General features: G+C 40.5%; 1 protein-coding gene across 1 annotated transcript; it reads left to right on the top strand.

The window, feature by feature from the left end:
* The first annotated feature begins 1,881 nt into the window (after positions 1 to 1,881).
* On the top strand, positions 1,882 to 19,216 carry gtf2h1 (general transcription factor IIH, polypeptide 1). Its single transcript, XM_017485103.3, has 15 exons — positions 1,882 to 2,084; positions 3,475 to 3,630; positions 3,745 to 3,937; positions 5,143 to 5,308; positions 5,439 to 5,532; positions 5,863 to 6,012; positions 6,103 to 6,182; positions 6,270 to 6,400; positions 9,774 to 9,861; positions 11,577 to 11,665; positions 12,121 to 12,238; positions 15,109 to 15,199; positions 16,093 to 16,208; positions 16,736 to 16,828; positions 18,382 to 19,216. Exons 2-15 carry the CDS (start codon positions 3,477 to 3,479, stop codon positions 18,466 to 18,468), a joined length of 1,650 nt encoding a protein of 549 aa, XP_017340592.1. The 5' UTR covers positions 1,882 to 2,084; positions 3,475 to 3,476; the 3' UTR covers positions 18,469 to 19,216.
* The last annotated feature ends 2,604 nt before the right edge of the window (positions 19,217 to 21,820 follow it).

The raw sequence follows: 21,820 nt of genomic DNA, 5'->3' as shown, positions 1-21,820 counted from the left end.
TATGTTGTATCTTTGATGTTGTATCTTTTTCTTTCTTGTTTTCACGTGCTCACAAAGTAATCTTCTCAGGATCTTAACATAACAAAGTTGTTTTCTTGTGATCGCAACTTGATTTTTTTTTGTGTACTCAACATAACAACATGGTGTTTTTTTTATCGTTCTGGAGGCAGCAAAAGCTTAGTGCAATCGTGTAGCATCATGGATGAACAGATTTGGTTTGACTTTTATCAGGGACTCACTCAAGCCTAAACAGCTGTCATACATCATAATAATGCCTGGCCTCTTAGGGCTTCTATAGAATTGGAGTGTACATGTTCATAAAACCCATCCATCCTCACATTTTCTCTACCGCTTATCATACACAGGGTCGCGGGGAGCCTGTAGCCTATCCCATGGGACTCGGGGCACATGGCGCAGTGTGTGTGACACACACACACACACACACACACACTACGGACTACAATCAGCCTACAGCACAAGTGTTTGGACTGGAGGAGGAAACCGGAGTACCCGGAGGAAACCCCTGAAGCACATGTATACTCTGCACACACACAGGGCAGAGGCGGTAATCAAACCCCCAACCCCAGACTGGAATAAAGTTGGTTTGACGGAAATGCGGAAATTAAGGGACCGTCTCTAAAGTTACATACGACATTGTTATACACGTTTCTAACTTCAATAGCATTTGAAGGGAATGACTTTCCGTCACAAAACCAACTGGAAAGTGTTCATCTAGGTGTCAGGAATGAGGCACACCTTATAGATTTTTGATATTTATCAAAATAAGATATTAAATCACATTTAAATTGGACATGAATTTCACTGCAGAATGGGCCCATACACAAAATATACCATTTTGTGTGTGTGTGTGTGTGTGTGTGTGTGTGTGTGTGTGTGTGTGTGTGTGTGTGTGTGTGTGTGTGTGTGTAAGAGAGTGAGTGAATGAAAGAGAGAGACTGAGAGAGAGGGTGAGAGAGTGAGAGAGAAACTAATTGATTACTGAGCAATGTAATAAGATTACTATGATCATTTTTCAGATTGAATGTCACCGCTGCAAGACGGGGTTTCATGTGGCATGCCTTTCTAAGTCAGAGAAGCAGTTCAAAAGGGCTCAAAAGGTTGACGGGAAGTGCTGCCTATGTAAATTATTTTGAATTCCTTTGGCACCCATCCACAGTCTAAACAGGTACAAAAACAGGTATAAAAATGTTTGGAAATATTAAAACATTCGTACATCATTTCTTTTCATTACTTCATTAATAGGACATTTTTTTAAAAATTATTATTATTTTTTTTTTTTTGAAGAAAACCATTCAATCCAGTACGGGCCATTTTGACCCCCTTTATGCATTTTGTGAAGGGTTTTTTGGTTCATGCATTGTAGGGTTAAATATCAAAAACCTAAAAGGTGTGCATCATACCTGACACCTAGGTGAACCCTTTCCAGTTGGTTGTGTGACTGTACATCATTCCCTTCAAATGCTAGTGAAGTTAGAATCGTGTATAACAATGTCGTATGTAACTTTAGAGACGGTCCCTTAATTTCCGCGAACATCGAACATCAATCAAACTTTCTTCCAGTCTACCCCAGAGGTGGGAGACAAACATGCTGACCACTAAACCATCCTGCCCCTTGCTTGGATATACTTGATATTGCACTTAGATTCGTATATTTATTAGTAGGGTTATATTATCTGTTCATATAATCTGTTCCATGTGTCAGCACAGCAAATGACTTTAATCATTTACCTATCAGTTATGAATTCATAATCTTATCTCTGACTGATTTGTTAGTGTTCAGAATATTGACAGATGTAACAAACAAATAAAGGAATAGAATTAAAACAGCTGGAGGTGTTTCGTGAACTGGACTTTAATTTTGAAGCGTGTACAGGACCGCTGTATCTTACTTCAACATCCACGGTGTCTCGGAGATGGAGGAAAAGTTGTGGCGTGCAGGGGCTGACCCGTGAAGCGCCGGTGTTCGTGGTGAATAACGCTGTAAATAGTATTTCAGTTGAGTTTACTTCAGTACCCACAGTATAAACATTGAGCTAACAGCTGTATTAACGGTGGAGCCACAGGCAAGTATATTCGGTGTCACCCGAATGTTTATCTCTTACACTGCTAGCCCGCTAACTTCACTCCGTCTCCATTGCGCTAGCTAGATGTCAGGTTGCTAACTTGGTTATAAACCGGTGTTTGTTTTAGTAATAAAGTTAGCTGGAGGAATACTAGCACATGAGTTATTTACATTCCCAGTCATTCCTCATTGTTTGTTAGTTAGCCCCTGCTCGAGTTAGCTAGTTCCGCAGCTAGCTTAGGTGACTGTCTGGAGCAGCTATCTGTGCATGGTGGATACATCTGTTTAACGTGTTTATTTATTTATTTATTTATTTATTTATTTATTTATTTATTTATTTATTTCTGTGTAAGAGATGAATTAGCTAGAGAGAGAGAACTACCAAGAAACCGAGCTCTGTTGTTTCTGTATTTGAGCTAGCTAGTAGTGATGTGTCGTTCATTCATGAATGATTCGTTCATTTTGAATGAATCTTTACTATGACTCGGGAACAACGAGTTGTCTCAGAGAGAGTGGGGACAGACAGACAGAGAGAGGGAGTGTGGGAGAGATCTTAATTATATTCTGCTGAAATGAACGAAATGACTTGGTGGGGTGGGGGGATTGGTTCATTTTGCTGAACGAGATTCAAAGATCCGAGTCAGTAAAATGATCCGAACTTCCCATCACTACTAGCTAGGTAGGTTTCCTAGATGATATCTACAGGGTTGCCAGGTCTCTGTGAAACGTTCACCCCCGATTACATCACAAAAATCACACACGCACACAAACCTGAAAGAGGGGGGAGAAAAGGCATTAAAATATTAAGCCAAGTCAAAAATTATTTATATAGCACATTTAAAGAGACAACAATGGTTGATCCAAAGTGCTGTACATAACATCATATATCATCACATTATATAACATGATAAGGCGAAGACTATTCCAGAGTTTTGGACCAAGCACAGAAAAGGTTCGATCGCCCTGTCTTAGTACGATGACGACAGTGGTGGAAGCTGATTGTGAGATCTTAGCGTTCTGGTAGGAGAGTAAGAGTGAAGAAGGTCAGTAGGGAGGTACTGTGGAGCAAGACCAGAATGAGCATTATATAATTCAATAAGAATTTAAATTCTGAACTTAACAGGGAGTCAGTCGCACCAGGATTTCTTTTTGTCATATGGCCCAGAATTATTGTACATCATTGAGACACTGCCTGCACTTACACTTTCCCTTTGTTCGCCATAGCCTATGCTTGCTGAAATTGATTAGATTCATTTCTGATTATTTGCTTTAAAACAATATCTTGCAGGTTCCAGACTATCTGTAAACTAGCCAAAAAAACAACAAACCTTAAATTAATTTTTTTTACAATAAAAAAAAACAACCTCTCCTGCATTTTTTTTTTATTGCAGTCATGGCAGCGGTGTCGGAGGAGGTGCTGCTGGTGGTGAAGAGGGTCCGGCAGAGAAAACAGGATGGTACACTTTACCTGATGACCGAGCGCATAGCCTGGGGCCCGGAAGGAAAAGATCGCTTCACCGTCAGCCACCCGTACGCCGACATCCGTTGTGAGTGACTCCTGAAGCTGACCAACATTTACCACTTTAACCCATCTTCAGATGCACAGCATGTGCTAGTACTTATATACAGTGTTTTAAAAAGCTTTTGCCTTGAACACACAGGTCAGAAGATCAGTCCAGATGGCAAAGCAAAGATCCAACTTCAATTGGTGTTACACACAGGAGAGAGCACCACCTTCCACTTTGCTAATGAAAGCACGGCTCTAAAGGACCGGGAGGCCGCCAAAGACCTGCTGCAGCAGCTCCTGCCCAAGTTTAAAAAGAAAGCGAACAAAGAACTAGAAGAGAAAAACAGGTGAGTCTCTCTTACCTCAGGTTAAAGAGAGGGAAAAACGGTCCAGGGCATGACTAGGGAGAAATCACCCTTAATTCCTGATTTACATTTAGCAAAGCAACTGGTGAGCTAAAACCCACAAAATGCAGACTAAAAAAAGCAGACGCATGGAAGCCTGTTTCTGACACAGGGGGGAAAAATGCAAGGGGTAATTGCGACTTTATATCTCAGAATTGAGACTGGATTTCTCACAGTTGTGAGTTTGTATCTCACAGTTCTGCCTTTTTTCTCAGAATTACGAGTTTACATCGCACAATTTTGACTTTATTTCTTGTAATTTAGACGTTCAATAGAAATATGACTAACTTCATATAACAAGTGTGTTTTCCTTGTCTTGACTAGCTGATGAGTTTTGTTCTTATACAGCTTGTTTGTAAAGAATGATTGTTGCTTCGTTGTCGCATTCTTTGTAACTCAATAAATGTCAAGTGGACGTCTAAATTGTGAGAACAAAACGGCAGAATTGCGGGAAATAAAGGCGCAATTCTGAGATATAAAGTCGCAATGACCTTTTTACATTTTTTCCTCCGCCATAGTAGAAATGGGCTCCCATACAAAAGAGCACCTCCTAAGCGTGCAGAAAATCTTGAAGTAATGCAGCTCAGCCATTGCAGCGCATCAGCTTCTACAGACACGGAGTAACTCCTCCTCCTTCCTCCTTTTATACGGCGCATTTCGGTTTTTTTTTCTTCCTAAATGAATGGCTAGGTTTATTTGTCTTAATGTATGGATTTGTTTTAGCTTGTTTTCTTTCAAGTTATTGTTTTGCGAAACAACTGAGATTCACAAGCTACTCGTTAAATTTGTGCCCGCAGTCGAATTTAAATTTGATATAATATTGCAGTAACACACATCAGTTATATGATTTGAAGCCAATCGTTCGAGATCGTACATACACGTTTTACATAGACGAGAACTTTAAAGAAGGTTAGTATGCTAGGAACCGAGCAGTCGATCGAACTGAGGCATATTTATCCACAGGATGACATTACCACTGTGTGACTTTGTGCCCTCAATAGGGGTGGGTGATATTTTTGTAATATCATATCGTGGTACTTGACATTTGTATGATGCATGATATGTTTCACAATATAGATTTGATAACCAGTTTTCTAGAGAGTATTGGAAGTGCTGTCTCAATTCATTTCATCCTTCTTCTCCCCCAGGATGCTGCAGGAGGATCCAGTACTGTTTCAGCTCTATAAAGACCTGGTAGTGAGTCAAGTCATCAGCGCAGAAGAATTTTGGGCCAATCGGCTGAAGTTAAGCTCTGTAGATCACTCCATATCCAACAATAAGCAGCAGGAAGTGGGAATATCAGCAGCTTTCCTGGTAAGCTCAAACACACAGCCAGGACTTTGTTGTCTATTAATGTCACTAGTTTGGTACAAAATGAGCCCTGAACTGTCCCCATGTACAGTTAGGGAATCGGTGTTCTAATGGGATTTTGCTATGATTACAGGCAGACATTAGACCACAGACTGACGGCTGTAACGGCCTGAGATACAACCTCACCTCTGACATCATCGAATCGATCTTCAGAACATACCCTGCAGGTGAGATGTTACCATGGTACATGAATTTAATTCTAAACCACCAGACTTGGGGCGATTGATGATGGTCCTTTTCTGACATTGTTGACGGTATTTTTATCCTACTGTAATGCGTTACACATGTCTGGCCACGCTCTCTTCAACGCCACAGGAGATAGCATCTTCAAAGGGCAACAGTTAAGGGACCCGATAGGACAATGGCATTTTACGCAAAAACTCTTACTCCTATAAACCGAAATAACATGGCTCCTTTAAATTCATAATTCTAGCTATTGCATTAAGACTGACCAGTATGACCAGTACTGTACTGACCAGCCTTTTGGTTTTGTGCAGTCAAACAGAAATATGCTGAAAATGTGCCTCACAGCATGACGGAAAAAGAGTTCTGGACGCGCTTCTTCCAGTCACACTACTTCCACAGAGATCGCATTAACACTGGGCAGCAGGATATTTTTTCGGAGTGTGCCAAACAGGATGAGAAGGGTAACGTCTATAAATTGTTTTGGAAACATGACACACTTAATATGTGAAAATGTGTGGATTTGGTCACTTCTCATACATTCCATTGGGCAGGTTTGAAGTCCATGGTTGTTCAAGGTGTTAAGAATCCCATGGTGGATCTGCAATCCCTGGAGGATAAAATATTAGATGAGGTAATGCTAGAAACAGTGCAACACTACATGAAAACCGTAACAATTTCCATGTTCGAATTTGGCTAACTTTGTTCCTTTTGTCTTCAGGGCTATGGCTCCTTAACGGTTCCCTCCACATCCAACTCCTGTAAAACGGTAAAAGAGAACAGCAACTCGGCCATCATTAAACGCTTCAACCATCACAGTGCCATGGTGTTGGCAGCTGGCCTACGCAGAGTGTGAGCATTCAGAGGAGTGTGTGGTGTTCAGTACCAGGCGAATGTTTATGCATCACCGTTCAAGTATATCGCCTTTCACTGTGCTTGTGAAACTCGGTTGTTTCACATTAATGACTTGAAAGAAAACAAGTTAAAACAAATCCATACATTACGACTCGTAGTGCTGGCTGAGAGGATCCCGAGAGTGTATGCGGCTGTCGTCAAGACCGTGTCATGCAACACTTTTGGTCATTGTATAGTTCCTAAAGCAGTCCCTCCAGGATTCTGCGATTTTGCGATCGCAGAAACGAACACAAAATCGAGCAAACTCTGCAATATTTGGAGGAGCTCGCGATTTTTCAAAATTACAGCAGATTTTCTACAGTTTCCGGCCGAGAAGCGTCATGTGACGCCATCACAGCGCGCATTCGGCGAAAGCCCTCTTCGATTCACGTGCGTCGAACATGGGCACAGCAGAAAAGTCTCATTTACCAACAAGCGTCACTGTGAAAGAACGCTCGAAACAATTTCGTGTGATTGCAGTTTTGCCAGTTCGAGTAGTTTCATGCAGAAAAAAGCACAAAAACCTCAGCATCACAAATTTTGGGAAAAGCCTCAGCAAAAATCAAGCGTTCACAAAAAAAACCTCTGCAAAGTCCTGTTCAGACAAAGCTAAACGTGCATTTGTTATACCAAGCAACATATTGACGATCATTTAATCTTCTGTGTACAGTGGGGGAAATAAGTATTGAACGTGTCATTTTTTTCAGTAAATATATTTCTAATGAGGTTATTGACATGAAATTTTCACCAGACATCAGTATTAACTCAAGAAATCCAAACATTACAGTCCATAAATGAAGTTATGTGTAATAAAGAGGAATGATGCAGGAAAAAGGTATTGAACACGCTAACTGAAATGTATTTAATAGTTAGTGGAGAAGCTTTTGTTTGTAATGACGCTTCAAGACGCTTCCTGTATGAAGAAATTAATGGGCCGCAGTATTCTGGTGTGATTTTGGCCCGTTCTTCTAAACATATTGTCTTTAAATCTTGTTCAGTTGGATTCGAGTCAGGTGATTGACTGGGCCATTCTAACACCTTGATTTATTTTCTCTGAAACCAATGGAGCGTTTCCTTTGCTGTATGTTTTGGATCGTTGTCCTGCTGGAAGTCCACCCACGTCTCATCTTCATCATCCTGGTGGATGGCAGCAGATCCTTCTCAAGAATCTCCTGGTAAAGGGCTCCATTCATCGTTCCTTCAATTATATGAAGTCTGCCAGTACCATGTGATGAAAAACAGCCCCACACCATGATGCTTCCACCTCCAGACTTCACTGTTGGTGTAGTGTTTTTAGGGTGATGTTCAGTGCCATTTCTTCTCCAAACATGGTGTGTAGTATGACGGCGAAAAAACTACATTTTGCTCTCGTCTGACCAGACCACACACTCCCAGTATTTTATAGGCTTGTCCAAATGAGTTGTAGCAAACTTTAAATGAGTTTAGACGTGTCTTTTCTTTAGTAATGGAGTCTTGTGGGGTGAGCGTGAGCAGTGGAGTGCATTGCCTATTTTTTTTCCCTCTGTGACTATGGTACCTGCTGCCTCCAAATGTTTCTGGAGCTCTTTCCGAGTGATCTTTGACTCTTGGGCTACTCTACTGACTATTCTTCTGACTCCCTGGTCAGAAATCTTACGAGGAGCTCCTGTGCGTGGTCGGTGGATGACAGAGTGATGTTGCTTATGTCCCCAATGGTGCTTACTGGAGGATTCAGAAGTTTTTAAATACATCTGTATCTGACTCCATCAATATGTTTCACAACAATAAGTCTGTGAAGGTCTTGGGAGAGCTCTGCTTTTACCCATCATGAGATGTTTCTTGTGTGACACCTTGGTAACGAAAAGCCTTTTTATAGACCATCAATTTACTCACCCAGCTGATATTAACTTGCACAGATTTGGGGTATAATTACTTATAAATTTCAGCTGGTTCCTTGCCTTACCTTGCCTCGGAGAACTGCTTTTTCTTAGCATGTTCAATATTTTTTTTTACCCCCGTGTCATTCCATTTTATTACACACAACTTTATTTATGGACTTTAGTCTTGTGAATTCTTTATATTTCTGGATTTCTTGAGTTAATACTGATGTCTGTGAATAACCTCATTGGAAATATATTTACTGGAAAAAAAAAAAACCACACACATTGACGCATTCAATGCTTATTTCCCTCACTGTACATGTACGACATGCAGAGGCAAGAGACAAAGCACTAGCGCAAGGGCGTCCGAACTTATCCGGAAAGGGCGGGTGTGGGTGCAGCTTTTCATTCCGACCAAGCAGGAGCCACACCTGATTCCACCTGTTTAATCAGTTGAGCTTAGCTTTCAATAGACACAGATGTGACTTCTGCTTGATTGGAATGAAAACCTGCATCCACACCGGATCTTTCTGGATAAGATCGGACACCCCTGCACTAGCGTGAGTTGTGTGTGTCTCAATTTTAGGCAAATCAGGCATGACAGCAAAGCAACAAATCCAAACCAGTGATTGGAATGAATCCTCTGACCAATAGCGTGCATGGTACCACTTTTTTTTTTTTTCTTTTTCCTCCCAGTTCCCCTCTCACAGCTTTAACAACATCAGTTCCTACACTTGTAAAAATACAAGAAAAACCATAAAATGGCAGTTTTATGTGTTATCCTCTCATATATGACCTCACATTAAATGTGTAAAGAGACATGAAGAAAAGTACAGCTTGGAAGGAAGTAGCAGAGATCATCAGTGCCCCTAGTCAGTGTATGTACAGTGAGCAATGAGTGTTTATTTCATTTCTGATTAGCTAAGGCATATAGTGATGCGCCTAATTAAACTCAGTGTTTATAGCGTGTGTATGTAGCTAGGAGAGTTAGTTCACAGTGCTAATCTGCTAACAAAGTTAATATGAAGCCAGGCTTGTAATGTACATCAAACCAATTTTCACACTTTTGTCCTTTTTTATTATTATTATTATTTATTTATTTTTTTTAAATGCTAAAATTAATTTAAAGACAAATAAATCATATACTGTAGTAAGTCATGTGCTTGTAAGGTACACGTTTTAGCTGCTACTCTTTCTCTTCAGAGCTAAAAATGCTGTACGGATGCTACGCGCCCACAAAGAGACAACAGGAACACAATTAACAGTTATGTCTTCTAGGAAATGTCTTCATTAAGCATCCGTTCATAGTTTTAATGTCTTCACTATTCTAAACTGTAATGAAAATGTGAGTGCGTGTTTCCAGAACTTCGACTTATTGCTGTGTATACATGTTTGTTTAGGTCTGTGTACCAACAAATTGTATCCAAACTTTAGTCTGTCTCTCTGTATACTGTCTGTGTCTCTGTATACAGGGAAGCAGCCAGTGACCAGGCCAGTGAGACAAGTGGCACAGATGGGAATTCCAGGGACTCGGACTGCTTTCAGCCGCCAATTAAAAAGGTTTATAATAAACCAGAGTGTGTGTATCATGTGGGATTGGGTGTTTGAATGTGTATGTATGTATGTACAGTCCCCTCTTAAACTAGACAGGTTTAGGATTTCAGCTTTTATTGTCCTGTATGTATAGCTAGATGTGTTAAACAACATAAAACGCAGAACCTTTTGTATCAGACCACACAATTTTTAGGTGAGCAAAAGTATAGGAACAGAAGCATTGAAGTATATGTAACGTAAATAACACTTAATATTTGCTTGCATATCCCTTGCTTGCAATAACTGTATCAAGCCTGCAACTTACTGACCTCACCAAACTGTTTTCTTCTTTTTGGGTTCTGCTTTTCCAGGCTTTTACCACAGCCTTTTTCAGTTCTTTTTTGTTTCAGGGCTTCTCCCTTCAGTCTCCTCTTCAGGAGGTGAAATGCTGCTCAACTGGGTCAAGGTCTGGGGATTGACTTTGCCAGTCTAAAACCTTCCACTTTTCCCCCCTGATAAAGTCCTTTGTTGAGTTGGTAGTGTGTTTTGGATCATTGTCTTGCTGCATGATGAAGTTCCTCCTGATTAATTTGGATACATTTCTCTGTAAATTTGAAGACGGGTTGTTTCTGTACATTTCTGAATTAATTCTGCTGCTACCATCACGAGTTACAGCATCAATAAAGATTAGTGAGAATGTTCCAGAAGCAGCCATGCAAACCCAAGCCATGACACTACCTCCACCATGCTTCACAGATGAGCTTGTATGTTTTGGATCATGAGCAGATCCTTTCTTTCTCCACACTTTTGCCTCTCCATCACTTTGGTAGAGGTTCATCTTAGTTCCAGAACTTTTGTGGCTCCTCTCTGTATTTCTTTGTGAATTCCAATCTGGCTTTCTGATTCTTACTGCTGATGAGTGGTTTTTGCATCTTATGGTATGACTACTATATTTCTGCTCTTGAAGCCTTCTTTGAATGGTAGATTGTGATAACTTCACTCCTGCCCTGTGGAGGTTGTTGGTGATGTCACTGACTCTTGTTTTTGGGTTTTTCTCCACAGCTCTCTCAAAGTTTCTGTCATCGACTGCTGTTGTTCTCCTTGGCCGAACCATTAAGTGTCTGTTGCTCAGTACACCAGTGGTTTCTTTCTTTTTCAGGACATTCCAGATTGTTATATCGACTATACCCAATGTTTCTGCAATGGCTCTGATTTGATTTTCCTTCTTTTCTCAGGTTCAAAATGGCTTGTTTTACTCCCATAGACAGCTCTCTGCTCTTCATGTTGGTTTATCCTTCTTAACAACAAATGTAGGCTTTACAAGTGAAACTGAAGGCTAAAACCAAGAATAGATGTTCAGAACCATTTATTGTTTACAGTCAATCTAACAGAGACACACCTGGGTAACAAGAAACACCGTCAGTCACGCGCTAGAATATTTTTTGCCTGTCTACAAATTGGGTGGTCTGATACAAACTGTGCTATGTTCTATATCATTTAACACATCTACATGTAAATACCAGGAAATAAACTCTTTTCTCATATTCATCTTTTGATCTCAAACCCAACTGTCTTCAGCCTACAGTAAAAAACAAATGAATTGTTCTTGCTGTTCCAATAGTTTCAGAGGGGACTGTATGAATTTCATTTTTGGTTGCTATTTACGGCTTCCAAGTTCCATAGTCATTTCCTATCGGACATGTAGTGATTTTTTTGTTTGTTTGTTTTGTTTGTCTTCCCAGGTGAAATTGCAAGAGGCTATTGAGTATGAGGACCTGGAGAATGAATCTGGGCCTAAAACAATTGCTCTGAATCTTAAGAAATCTGACCGGTACATTTAATCAAATCTTACCAAACATCAGTACTTGTCAAATATCATTAATATTACAGTTAGAGTAGTATTGCAAAAGTGCAGCTGAAAATCAGTCTCATCTGTGTGTGCGTGTCTTCTGATATTTTTAATATAACTATTCTTTATTACTGCACAGTACTGACAAAACGCTATATTGTGATTGTGTGAGACATTTGTCCGATTCATTTATTGGAGCAAGTGCTTCTATTGGTTGTAACTCCCTCAGAAATACTTCAGGAATGGCTAATATTCCAGGACACAATTTTTTTCATAATCTGTTAGAGTGGATATTTACATACTACAATAGTGCAAAGGCTAATATTGTAATAACACAAATAATTATACATGTATACTGCTTATTTGAAGTTTTTAAAATATATATTTTTTAAAACATCTCATCCCATCAATATCTATTTCACTCTATCGCTTTTTAGGTATTCCCATGGTCCTGTGCCCCTGCAGTCCCAGCACTACTCCACAAGTCAGGACATCATCAACTCAATCAGCTGCATTAGGGAGGAGATGAGCTGCTACAAACCCTGCCTTACTCAGGTATACTTAGTAGGTGTGGGTGGTTTGGTTGCTGGGAGAACTTTTTTCGTTTGTTTGTTTGTTTGTTTTTTTTGGGGGGGGTTGGCATAGTGCTATTAACATTTAAATCCTTTGTCAAAAATCCTTGTATGCAATATAAAATCACTTCAACATGCACAAAGGCTAGGTCATGTTTCTCAGACACTAAATGAGCTAAATAGGACTTGAACTTGATTCATGATAATGGAATGAGTGTTTAGCAGACATCTTTATCCAGAAGGCCTCACAGAAGTGCTTTGTAGTCTCCTTCAGTTACATATCCTCATGCTAGTTAAATAGGTCAGCCTAAGTCTAAGAATACAATTAAGTACAAACCCTTTTAGAGGGAAGTTAGTACAGAAAGAAAAAGAAAACACAGAAGTCATGGGATTCAAAACAAAACAAAAAACTAAGTGCCAATTCACATGCTTGGTGAAGAAGAGACAGTGACTCAGCTGTTTGGACAGCTGGTTCATTCCACCACCTGGGTGCCATTATAGAGATGAGCCTTGACGCTTGTCTTCTTTGTATCTTGAGGGATGGTGGGCCCAGTTGAGCTGTCCTAGAGGCTCGTGTGGCATAGGGTGTGATGGTGCATTCAAGTTGGTGGTGGCTGGTGGTTAGTTAGTTATAGTTACATTTATACAGCGCTTTTCTAGACACTAAAAGTGCTTTACATAGTATACATACAGCTATTTTTGGAGAGGGGAGTGATGTCAATTCAGAAATGGGGATTATTAGGGGGCCATGATGGAGAAGGGCAAATGAGGGAATTTCACCTGGACACCGGTGGTAGACCTCTACTCTTCTACGTTAAGTGTCATGGGATTTTTAATGACCACAGAGAGTCAGGACCTCGGTTTAACGTCTCATCCGAAAGACGGTGCTGTTTTTACAGTATATTGTCCTCATCACTATACTGGGCCATTAGGACCCTCACAGACCACTGGGTGAGTGCCCTCTGCTGGCCTCACCAATACCACTTCCAGCAGCCACCTTAGTTTTTCCCCCAGTAGGTCTCCCATCCAGGTACTAGAGGCTCGACTCTGCTTATCTTCAGTGGGAAATCAGTGAGATATGGCTCTGGCATCAGTGGAGGGAACACAACAATGGGGTAGCATGGGAGAACTTGGGGAGGTTGAAAACAAGTCTTGCAGCTGCATTTTGGATCAGTCGAATGGTATGCAGGGGAAGACCTGTCAGGATGAGAACCTGACACCCGAGTGGCTTCAGTGAATAGAAAAGGCCAGCTTATCCAGATGTACAGGCGAAACTGAATGACAATGTAAGGTTAGCAGTTTAAAGAGAGAAGGATAGTAGAGAACTACCCCATTGCCAGATGGTGGTATCTGAGAGTGCAGGGAGATGACCAGGTCTTGATGTGGGAATGCATCTCCTGGGATATACAGTGGCAAGAATAAGTATGTGAACCTTTTGGAATTTCATGGTTTTCTGAGTAAATTAGTCCTAAAATGTGATCTGATCTTCATCTAAGTCAAGGGTATTGACAAATATAATGTGTCTAAAATAATAACACAAAATAAATTCAGATCCCTCTCATGTCTTTATTGAACACACTCATTCAACATTCAAAATAGCAGTGGAAAATGTAAGTGAACTGTTAGAATTAACAACTGGTTGACCCCACCTCCCTTTGGCAGCAATAACCTCAACCAAGTGCTTCCTGTGTCTGTGGATCAGACCTGCACATCGTTCAGGAGGAATTTTAGCCCATGCTTCCTGGCAGAACTGCTTTAGCTCTGTCATATTCTTTGAAGGTCTCATGTGTATGGCTCTCTTCAAGTCATTCCATAGCATCTCTATTGGGTTGAGGTCTGGGCTCTGACTTGGCCACTCCAAAAGGTGGATTTTGTTTTTCGGAAGCCATTCTGTTGTGGACTTGTTCCAGTGTTTTGGGTCATTGTCCTGTTGCAGTTTCAACTTGCGTACAGATTTTCTCACATTATCCTGAAGAATTGTCTGATATACTTGGGAATTCATCTTCCCCTCAATGATTGCAAGCTGGCCAGGCCCTGATGCAGCAAAGCAGGCCCAAATCATGATGTTTCCTCTACTATACTTTACGGTTGGGATGATGTTTTCATGATGATATGCCGTGCCCTTTCTACACCAGATGTAGTACTGTGTGCTTTTTCCAAATAGTTCAATCTTAGTTTCATCAGTCCACAAAACATTTTGCCAATACCGCCGTGGAGTGTCAATGTGCTCTTTTGCAAACTTTAGGCGTGCAGCAATGTTCTTTTTAGTAAGAAGTGGCTTCCTTCATGGTGTCCTGCCATATATACCCTGCTTGTTCAATGTTTTACGTATTGTAGACTCATGAACAGAGATGTTAGCCAGTTCCAATGTTGCCTTCAAATCTTCGGCTGTCATTCGGGGCTGTTCTTTACCTCATTGATGAGTCTTCGTTGTGCTCTTGGTGTCATTTTGACTGGGCGCCCACTTCTTGGTAGAATAGCAACAGTCCCAAAGTGTCTCCATTTGTAGAATGTTTGCCTAACTGTATACTGGTGAATTTCTAAAGTCGTTGAAATCACTTTGTAACCCTTGCCAGCTTTATGTAAATCAACAATTCTTGATCGTAGATCCTCTGGTGTCTGCAGTATATAGTGGATATACCCGTTCAGCTTTACAGGATTTTTAATAATAAATGTAATAAAAGTTGTGAAACCAAACCAGGTGTTAATGTTTTTTACTAATCCCCATTCACATGTGATTGATTGGTCATTACACAGTTTTAACAACAGGTGTAATTTGAATCCTAAGAAACCTGATTTTGTGACCATTACTGTTCATATTGCTCACAGTGTCATTTCTTGGTGTCCTTTCAGGTGATGTCCAGCAGTGTGGCTAGTTTGGCTATTACAGCCCTTTCGCCTGGGGGGGTTTTAATGCAAGCTGGACACCAACAGACCATCAGTCGTGAGTTAAATATGCACTCGGTCTACAGTATCTTAGAACATTTACTACATAATTACTGCTACTTTGTAATCTTCTGTAATTTTTATCAGTGTTGGTGTATTTTTTTAATTTTTATTTATTTTTTTAATATTTGAATGGCATCCTCAGAAGTTCGACGCGTCCATTTCTTGTTTTGGGATTTAATAGGGTCCTTAATCCGCCCTTCATAGAAAGTCCTGTGGGATATTGACAAGGACCAGTGATAGAATTGAAAGATGCAAGGAACATGCAAAAACATAGATGATAAATGATATGGCCAAAAGTTTATGGACACCTGACGATCACACCCTTATGTTCTTGTTGAACATCCCATAATAGATGTATTCCCCTTTTCTGTTATAATAACATCCACTCTTTTGTTAAGGCCACTAGATTTTGGAGCGTGGCTGTGGGGATTTGTGCTCGTTCAGCAACAACCGCATTAGTGAGGTCAGGCACTGATGTCAGGTGAAAAGGCCTGGCGTGTAGTTGGCGTTCATATTCATCCTAAACGTGTCCAGGTTGAGGTCAGGGCTCTGTGCAGGACACTCGAGTTCTTCCAGTCCAACCTCGGTGAATAATGTCCTTACTTTTGCACAGGGATATCGTCATGCTGGAACATGTTTGGGCCTCTTAGTTCTAGTGAAGGGAAATTGTAATGCTACAGCATATAAACCCCTCCTAGACAATATGCTGCCAACTTTGTTGGACAGTTTGCGGATGGCTCACATGTGGCTATCGTGGTCAGGTCCGCAAACTTTTGGCCATAGAGTGTATCTTAGTTTGTATTTCATCATTAATTTATCTTGATGATTTAAGTCGTGTGTGTGTGTGTGTGTGTGTGTGTGTGTGTGTGTCTGTGTCTGTGTGTGTAGAGTTGGTACCCAGTGATGTTCAGAGTGAACTGAAGCACTTATACACAGCAGCAGGGGAGCTGCTACGGCACTTCTGGTCCTGTTTTCCAGTCAACACGCCCTTCCTGGAGGAGAAGGTACAGTTTTATCAGGGATTGCAGCAGCAATGCTTTACAAGTTGTTAAACCTAATTATACGGCTATTAAAATATACGTTAATAAAGGTGCCTTTACGTTGCTATGTTTTGACCGTTCTAGTTTGAGAAGGATGCAGTATACTTAGTCTGAGTTTAATTCGGTTAGACTATGCACGGCTATGTGGAATTATCATGCTTGTGGTGCATCAACTGATATTTTAACTCGTTTGAACAGATGCTACATTACACACAGTCATTAAAAAAACAAACGCACTAAAGGTTCTGTGTTTTACTGAGAATGGATTTGTGCAGTGATTGATCCAGTATTGTTGCCTACTTATTCACCAAGCACTTGAATTCGCCCTTTATTTAATTTATTAAGAATCCCTTGACTTGTGTGATTTCATTTCACTCTGTATAAGGGCGTATGCTAAATGATGTAAATGTTATATGTAGTGATTCATGGCATTGCATAATGAACATGAACACTAAGCTTCCAGTCTTAATTATATTTGTGCCTCTGCTAAGGTGGTTAAGATGCAGTCCAATCTGGAGAGATTCCAGTCATCCAAGCTCCACCCATTCCAAGAGAAGATCCAGCGGGAATACTTAAGTACCAATGTAAGCACTGAGATATATATATATATATAATATATTCCTGCCAGGGTCTAGTCTAGAACTGCTCAGCAATTTTCCACCAAAGAGCCAGTTGACATTGGACAGTTGGTTCCAGTAACAAAATAAGGCTTGTCTGGGTTATGGCGTCATATTTCATTGCCAAGATGACATGTTTTTATTTTGAATGTTTGTAGGATTTTTGTGGAATTATCACTGTAACCAACAGATGAACTGATTTTGGAATGAATCCAAACAGAGTCAAGGTCACAAGGTCGAATGTCTGATAGTTTTTCTGCAATAGCTTCCTTCCTGTTTGAAGTCTATTTTAGAGGCCGCCTGATGGTGGATTTTACCGATAACTAAGTTGGGCAGTACCTAACTGATAACTGCTTAATCAACCAATTAGTTCAAAGTAAAATATTGTTGAACCTTTTACAAAAATAAACGGTACTGACTGTACCAAGAAAATGTACTGAAAAAAAAACCTAGATAGATAGATATAGATATATATAAAACTGTTAATACATATGAAAGTAAATAAAAGATCCAAACTGAACTAAAAAGTAACCCTGCAAATAACAAATGAAAAAAGAGACGACCAAAATCAATCCACAAACACTTCAAATATCACAGCAAAATTCGTCAGCGATTAGTTTTTATTTCGCCTCTAGAGGCCGCTCTCGTACTGTATAACAACAGCGGTCAACCTCTAGTCAATCGGTCGACCTCTAGTCTGTTTTATTTTAACCTCTGGTCTATTTTATTTTAAGGGTATTTTTGGCGTACGGATTACGGAGGAGGCGTCCCTGTCCCTGTCGAGTTCTAGTTGTTTGGAGATAAATGTATATAGAAATAGCAATATACGTTATTGCAACTGTGATTCCAAAAAAAAAAGTCCTAAAAAAGCAAGCATTGCCTTTCAAACCAGCACTGCCGCATTGTCACAGGAAATGGGGTCTTGTGTTTAATCTGATGTCACTGGTTTTAAAGGTCATTTTACACAACTGCAGTGTGTGTATTTCCTGAAGTGTAATCACATGCCAGAGCTTTGAACTAAACCCTGCATACCACTCTAATAAACTGTATTTTTAAATGAGTCTTTAAAGATTTTTTTTTTCTTTTCCTACAGTATAATAGCAGATTATCATGTTTGTCCAATAAAAGTATAACTTTTTCTAGATGTAATTAAACAAGAATTAAACTGGTTCTTCAAATCTAGACTGTTATGCAAGCTTAATGCATTAAATGCATGCTGGATTCAGTGATATTTTTTCAGAGCATGGAGGTGTCTCGACTTGTCATGCCAAAGCAGGTTCTTTTCTTCTGGTTTGTGCCGTGAGCCCTGGGAGAAATGCTCCATTAATACAAGAACTGAAAATGACATTTGAAACAGAGGCACGCTTGCCACTGTTTCATAAGAAAGTTTCATAAGAATGCATAAAGCCGCACTATGGCTTAGGTGTTGAGATAAATGTGCTTTTTCTTTTATGTGCATGAAGCCAAGTAATTTTGACACGAGTAGTGTTCTTATGGTTGATTTACTTATTTTTTTGCAGCTGACCAGCCATCTAGAAGAGATGATCCAGGCCGCCTATAACAAGTTCCATGCCTGGCAGACGCGCCGTATGATGAGGAAAACCTGAGGGAAGAGAAACCGAGCCATTTGATGTACAAGAGGAGGACAATATAGGAGAAACTGGAAAGAGGGAGAGTGAAAAGACTCTCCTTTTAGACCAGCTAGGTTGCGCCACCTAGAGATGCAAGTGTTAGTGGGGTAAAACCCACTGTGCCTAGATGTACAGGACTCGGGTTTTCTCCAGATCAGTCCGTGTGGAGATGGACTACACTATTCATAACTGTAATTCCCCCCCCCCCCCCCCCCCTTCCCTTTGATCTTATTTTCTTTTCCCTGTTCTACTTTGTTCTTTTCTCTTATCTTCCCCTCCTCCTTTACCTTCATTGAGTATGTCTGGCTTCTTGGCTGGAATCAAAAATGCATTTGACAGTGTTGAATTTATGACCAAACTGTGGGTTTCATACCAGAGGAAGTATTCTCAGGAACTAAAAATGTTCAATGCAAATGACTTAGCGAGACGTTGGAGGGATTTTAAGTGGCACACAGCACAGGACTTTAAAATAAGGGGGGGATGTTTTATGACTGAAACCATGTCGGTGCAATGCAGTCTGATTTCTGTATACACTTGGTGTTCACTGGAAACCCAGAAGCCCAAGGCAGAGTGGTGATATGACTAAAGCAATACTGTATAAATTCTTTCAGTTGTGTATTACTGATGTGCAACTTACAAGTTGCACTACATTCTATGGCTATTTTAACTGCACTGAAAAGAAGTTTTTGGATGTTGGAGAAATAAAAGTCAGTAGGACTCCTGATGTGTTTGTGCGACTTTGTCATTCAAATCTTTCAGATTCACACACTCGATTTCAGTAACCGCTTTATCCTGGTCAGGAACACGGTGGATCCAGAGGATATCCCGGGAATACTGCGTGAGGCAGGAATACGTATGCGTCACACACACACACACTCATTCACAACTGGGGCAGTTTGTCTTTGTCAGTACACCTACCGGTATGTTTTGGAGAAATTTGAGGAAACCAGAGAACCAGCAGGAAACCCATACAGACTCCCCGTGCTTCAGGGGTTTCCTCTGGGTACTCCAGTTTCCTCCCCCAGTCCAAAGGCATGCATTGTAGGCTGATTGGAAATTCCAGGTTGTCTGTAGAGTGTGACTGTGCTCTGCATTGGGTTGGCACCCCATCCAAGGTGTCCCCTGCCTTGTGCCCTGAGTCCCCTGAGATAGGCTCCAGGCTCCCCACGACTCAGTGTAGGATAAGTGGTACAGAAAATGGATGGATGGTTGTCTGGTCACCATACCACGCACTGTTGTCTGCTAAATTCGCTAATCCACTGCTCTGGAGTTATAGTCAATTTTTCTTCCACACAACCAACCACTTGTTTCTCTTCTCTTCCCCCTAGTTAACCCTACACTATAGGCAACACTGCAACCTGTGTCTAAAATAGGCATCAGCTATGTGCTCACTGCGTCAGAATCGACCATCTTAAGGCCATGGTGTCTGACTCGTACATCCCCTATGTTCACTGTCTGACAATCCGTGTGTTAATACAGGACACTTGCCTTGCACATTTAGACCCTGTTTCAGAATCAAATCTGGCTTCAGTCCTGCAGACAGCTCGCTCATCGCATATGTCTACATCCAAAGATGACTTCTAGGCACAACAAGATTGTAAGCAAATTGATCACGTTGTGACAGGTATTCATGATTCAGGATCTGAGATGTACAGTTTAGACGCTCATGCTGTTTGACAGCGCACTCCATTTAGCCCAGAGGAGCATGAGGATATTGGGTCTATATCAATTGACCTTGGCAAGCTTTCAACGACGGGGAGCCTTCATAGGGTTCCTTTTTGATCTTACTGCATAGCCCTAAGGTGATATTTAGACTGGATACTGGCCATCTGATCCCTCAGACCAGAGGAAAGACAAGTCAAGACATGATTATGGAGTCCATGATGAATTGGGTTCGAGTGGCTTATGATTAAAGTTATTCCTCATGTCCTGTTTTTACACAAATCTGACAGATCCTAAGGCCGTAAACAGACTGTTAGAGTACAGGTTAAAATCCCAAAAGGCTCCATACCTACGGGACTACAGTATGTTTTCCAGCACCACGTCAGTTCTACCTTCATCAGTGGATGTTCGTGAACGTCCACTTCTCGGTTGGTTCGCAAAACTTCCATCTATCTATCCATCTATTATCCTACACAGGGTCACGGGGGACCTGGAGCCTATCCCAGGAAACTCTGGGCACAAGGAAGGGGACACTCTGGACGGGAGTCCAGCCATCGCACGGCAAAATCACACACACATTCACACGCTACAGACAATTTGGAAATCGCAATCAGCCTACAATGCACGTCTTTCTACCGGGGGAGAAACTGGAAACCTTCCAGTCTTTTTGAATTTGTTAATAAGTTTAGCAGCATTGTCATGTGTGATATGTTCGCCGTGTTTCCTGTTAAAGTCCATCGCAACCTTGCGACAGCTTCCTGATCCAGCCATGAGAATTATTTCAGTACGTTCTTCTTTTCTCAAAGGTGTTTTAAAGATTATCTGAAAAATTAAACATTTTGGAAGACATTTTGCTAAAAACTCTTAATTTTCCCTATGTATGGAGACTTTGGGGACACCCTGTATATGTATTTTATTACTATATATGTGTTCTGGGTTTTTTTTTTTTAATTTAATTTTATTTTTTATTTTAATCACCTTTTTATGTTTGGTATAGCTCTCCACACATTCCAGCAGTCACTACAAATACATACTCTGAGGCAAAACATGGGGCTTTGTGGTGTCCCATGTTATGTAAATGAAGAAATAATGATGTGGTCCACCAACATCTTAATCAATTATGACAACGGAGCATCTCTACTTGCCTGTAAATTCAAAATGGTGAAGTCCAGCTATGATGAGGACGACCCTGCTACCTAAAACATAATTAAATCAGAGATGATATACTATCTCAGTGACTGTGCAGGTTTTTCCTGCAAAATAGCACACGGTCAATACAGCCTGATCAATACTCATTAAAATTGCATTAACAGAGAGCTGCTATATGATCACTTATCCAGCTATAATGTCATAATTTAGGAAGTAAGTATTTTGCATGATTTTTATTTCCTTTAAACCTTATAATGTGATCAGTGGGCGGTCATGGCAGCTCAGTAATTGATGCTTAGGGTTGGTGTGAAAGAAAAGAAATGTTATTTGAGCTTATCTTTGTGATGCTACTAGGCTTAGTCTCTGGAGCATCTCATGTAGCAATCAATACAAACCAACCAAAGGTGCATAATGGACCGTATCACTCCCAGCTTTGTTTTTCCGCCTGTAGAGGCTCTAGAAATATATATACATATTTTATTATTATTATTATTATTGTAAATATCTTATTTTTAAG

Source organism: Ictalurus punctatus, chromosome 14, assembly GCF_001660625.3.
Source record: "Ictalurus punctatus breed USDA103 chromosome 14, Coco_2.0, whole genome shotgun sequence".
NCBI classification, from domain to species: domain Eukaryota; kingdom Metazoa; phylum Chordata; class Actinopteri; order Siluriformes; family Ictaluridae; genus Ictalurus; species Ictalurus punctatus.
Note: the sequence above shows the minus strand (reverse complement) of the source record. Positions and strands in the feature narration are given on the sequence as shown.